We start from the raw sequence: 4,479 nt of genomic DNA, 5'->3' as shown, positions 1-4,479 counted from the left end.
GACTGGTACTATATATAGAATACAGTATATACATAAACAGAATATATATACATAAACACATTTTTTGCAATGATCAATCAAATGTGGTGATCAAACACTTATAATGACGTGACAAAGACACATAATGGAGGCAGGGCATTTAACAATTTAACAAACTTTATAATCCGAAATGAGTCTGACATCAGTGCACACCCGTAACTCCCGAACCCCGGGGGCTATCGATGCGGGGGTGGTCTCATTCGAAAGCGGGCCTCTAGACGTACACTCGATTTGCGTTCGAGAGGGTTCCTCGAGCTGAAGGGATCCCCCGAATTTGCTGCGGATTCGCCACGCCGTTACGGAGATATGGCCGTTCAAAGTTTCAATAGTTTTCCATAGACTTAAGCTTTAAAGCGTTTCATCCAGGTCGCCAGTAGCAAACAATGGAGCAAACTAAGTAATTGCACCATTTCAAGCATTTTATCTGCGTTATGTTCTGTAAAAAAAATGTCATATCGGCAGCATATTCGCCGATACCGATATATCGGTGACAGGCTCATATCGGCCGATAATATCGGCAAAACTATATATCGGTCGGGCTCTACACTATATTGCAAGTAATACTGGTAATCTTCTCAATGCTAGAGCTCTGAAATCTGAAAATTGTGCTTAAGAATCATTTTTATGGCTCACAAGTTCCTTAAACGTTTGATTTTCTGTGATGTATTCTATGTTGTTGTTGCAATCACATCTAGCTCGTTAACCAGATTGGCTGAAATAGTCTTGAAAGCTCCTTTAAAAGTTTGTTGAAAACCAGTATGGAGTAATGTTTTGTGTAGTATGCCATAGTTTCCAGCAAAAGTGTGTTCATTAATTTATGGAGTTAAATTACATTGTTTTTATACTTTCCAGCTTCTTGAACTGTTTTCTTTGAAATATTTTTGTGAAGAAAACCTTTTGTAAACCTGTTAACGAACAATAAAAAAATAACCATCAAAGATAAAAATACATAGCTACAAAAATTAATTATTCTTTGGTGGAATGCAGAAAAATACTGCATATACTGCCCTGAATAGTTCTCTTCTATCCAATCCACCTATCCTGTGCTAAAGATGTTTGAAAATGATTTAAAATGTTTTAAAATAAAATAATAAAAAAAATAGTTATAAAAATAGAACAAGATATTTATTATTTTAATCAATCACCTCAACTGTTTTTTGAGAAAACAGGGTTTGCAGGTTTTGTCTTGAAAAGCCAGTATATATGACGAGGCCTAATTTAAAATTTTCGACTTTGATTTCTAAGCCTGGAAAAGTCATGTCAAATTAATATACACTGAATATACATTTTCTAGCTAGGCCAATCTCTAAAATGTTTTATTGCGTAGAAATTGAGTAAAAAATATATATTTAAAAAACCCATAATCCTTTAAAAAAAAAAATCCAGTAATCACAAACAATTGGAAAAATCTTTTAAATTAATTTGATGAAAAGAGTAAAAACAATCAGTTCTTAAAACTTCAAGAATCCTGAAAGGTTAATTATTTTAATTTTAATTATGTTAGTTGCTTGTTTCAATCTATGGACTCTCTCTCCTTCCGCACATTATTTTGGCAAAGGTTCTTCACCAGATGCTACCAGCACTGAGATGGCACTAACTGGTGCAACACACTAACACACAACTTTGTCATTACAGCAGATATATCAGAAGGAAACCTGTTAGCCTACATTTTACATAGCTGTGTAGTAATGCCTATGTTTCAGTAAACTAGTCATGTTAATTGCAAGCAAAAACATTCATGACAAAAAAATTCGACTTGCATCATTACAAAAACTTTTTGTAACGGTTGAATTAAAAAATACTTAAAACAGTAATACAATTGTCTACACCAATTGTGAATACGATTGTCTCTGCCATGTTTGAGAACATTTTAAAATAGATGATATATGTGACCCTGGACCACAAAAGCAGTGTTAAGTCGCTGGGGTATATTTGTAGCAATAGCCAACAATACATTGTATGGGTCAAAATGATCGATTTTTCTTTTATGCCAAAAATCATTAGGATATTAAGTAAAGATCATGTTCCTTGAAGATATTTTGTAAATTTCCTACCATAAACTTTAAAGATGATTTTCTCAATATTTTGATTTTTTTTGCACCCGGCCTCAGATTCCAGATTCGAAAATAGTTGTATCTCGGACAAATATTGTCCTATCCTAACAACAACAACAACAACAAAGCTTATTTATGGAAAGCTTATTTATTCCGCTTTTTTAAATAAATCTCAATTTCAAAAAATTGACCCTTATGACTGGTTTTGTGGTCCATGGTCACATATGTTACTAATGTGGCGAACAACCTTCAGTTACATCGCGTCTACACCATACCCGCTGATTTTGATCTGTTCCTCATATTAACCTGACATATGGCTTCAGACGACTTCCTAATGTTTTTTTCAGACTCATCCACTGTCATTCAGAGGATCTCTTTCATCAGATTGAGGATTTAATTTGTTGAGATGGATTTGGAAATGATTAAGTGTTGGACTGACGTCTGACAGTGAGATAAAACACTCTTCCTCTTCATTTATCCGAGTGATGGCTTAGAGAAAAGATCTAAAACGTAATATCCTTCATGCGTTATGACTGCATGTGGAAATCTGTTTCTCAAACGTTTCACCACAAGATCTTCTTAAGCCCGGTTTTGTGGCAGCTAAATGGATCCAATATCTGGCATTAGCCTTACGTAAACAGCTATTAGAGTGACTCGCACAGCTTTGAGAGGAACGAGCATGGACAGTTTATTCAGACTCTGACCTTTCTAACCTCGGAGGAGCCACCAACTGAGGTGCACACAAACAGTGCAGTCCAGTAGCAGAGTACGCCAGCAAGACATGGCTGGCTGACAGGGGACTGCGGTTACAATTTCCCCACAGACATAAACACAGTGACACTATCAATTTCCTGCATTGGGTCTTTTAACGAGAGTAAGCAGGCCTGTGCGTGAGGGGGAAGCCTCACTCTGCTCAGCCAGGCCAAGACTCCTGAAAGCTTTGTCTAATCTCTCGTCTTAGTTGAATGCACTGAAGCTTTCATTTTACTTCAGTGCAACAGCCAGTATACAAGACTCCAGCATAGTGAACTGTTGAATACGATTGAGGATTTTTTTTAGAACAGAAAAGCTTAGAGCAGGTATTGCGGCTGACTTTTTTTCCTATTTTTGAAATGGCTTCTCAAACAAAAAGAAAGTAGGGCGACACTTGATTTTGTCCATCAGGAATTGACTGGATTGTAGAAAGTGTTGTTGTTTGCTCTTTTCTCGGTCATTTCATGTGAGTGACAAGATGAGGAGAGATTGTCAATTTTGATTTAATGGTCACTTTCCAATCTCAAGGCTACAGCTCAGTCCATACTTTTTCAACTCGACATTTTGTTTCATCAGCTAACATTTTTGCCAGTAATTTCACAGGGAGGAGGACAATTGTAGAAATGTGTAGAAAAACAGCGTTTTCATGTATTTTCAGATGCTCTATAATGACAATTATTATCATTATCTTGTTCTCTGTAGGTCCTCCACGTGTAGCAGAGAAGGTAGCTCACCGACAGACCGTCAGAATTGGACGTACCATGAAACTTCAGTGTCCTGTGGAGGGCGATCCGCCACCCCTCATCATGTGGACCAAAGACGGTCGAAACATCCACAGCGGTTGGATGCGCTTCAGGGTCCTTCAGCAAACCCTCCGCATTAAAGAGGTGGAGGCAGAGGATGCTGGGACTTTCATTTGTAAAGCCACCAATGGTTTTGGTAGCGTCAACATTAACTACACCCTCATCGTCATCGGTAAGTTTTACGAAACCTCTCAAAATGACTGCTTATCTTGACAACAGTGGGTTTCATGCACTAATAATTGCTTGGATAACTTCTACCAAATTCGCAACATGTTCTTAACCTTGTTCTAATATTACTGAATTGAGAGTATTCTAAATGAGTGACCACGTGTTCAAGGTTAGTAATTTGCATAAAAAATGCCAGGACATCTCCATATCCAAAAGGCTTTTCACACAACCTTTTCTTCACAGCCCTTCGTCACTCTCAGCACGATCCTCGAGCAATTGTGCAAAACCAGTTCAAACACAATAAACACCTTCTATACAGACCCAGATTACACACCTTTCATTATCCAGCTGTAAATACATGTATCTACGTCAGGCCCGGTTCCAGAATCAAACCACTGAGCGTGTTCTTGGCCTTTGGTCCTCTAAGCATGAAACCAAAGTTTTTATACAAATTCTGAATGGAATATATATAGCTTAGAAAGCACTAGGGGTGCTCCGATTGATCGGCTACCAATCACTATCGGCCGATAATCGCTTTGGGATGATTGATCGGCGGTCTCTAAAAAGGCCGATCTCAAAAAAACGATCTCAAGCTAATGCCGTGCCTGCCGTGAGAGGTTTGGCACGACATGCAGCGGCACCGTCTCAGTCTCTGTCCGGCG

The 4,479-nt window shown here is 38.1% G+C and overlaps 1 protein-coding gene across 1 annotated transcript in view; it reads left to right on the top strand.

Moving 5' to 3' along the window:
* LOC107666137 (fibroblast growth factor receptor like 1) overlaps nucleotides 1–4,479 on the top strand; it is a 92,352-nt gene that overhangs the window by 45,958 nt on the left and 41,915 nt on the right. Inside the window, exon 3 of the mRNA XM_016457304.1 lies at nucleotides 3,549–3,821. Coding sequence (XP_016312790.1) covers nucleotides 3,549–3,821 — 273 coding nt within the window. The remainder of the gene's footprint in view (nucleotides 1–3,548; nucleotides 3,822–4,479) is intronic.

The sequence above is a fragment of the Sinocyclocheilus anshuiensis genome, unplaced genomic scaffold (genome assembly GCF_001515605.1).
Source record: "Sinocyclocheilus anshuiensis isolate Anshui unplaced genomic scaffold, SAMN03320099.WGS_v1.1 scaffold489, whole genome shotgun sequence".
In the NCBI taxonomy this organism is placed as follows: Eukaryota; Metazoa; Chordata; class Actinopteri; order Cypriniformes; family Cyprinidae; genus Sinocyclocheilus; species Sinocyclocheilus anshuiensis.
The sequence above is the reverse complement of the archived record's forward strand: the minus strand, read 5'-3'. Positions and strand labels throughout refer to the sequence as shown.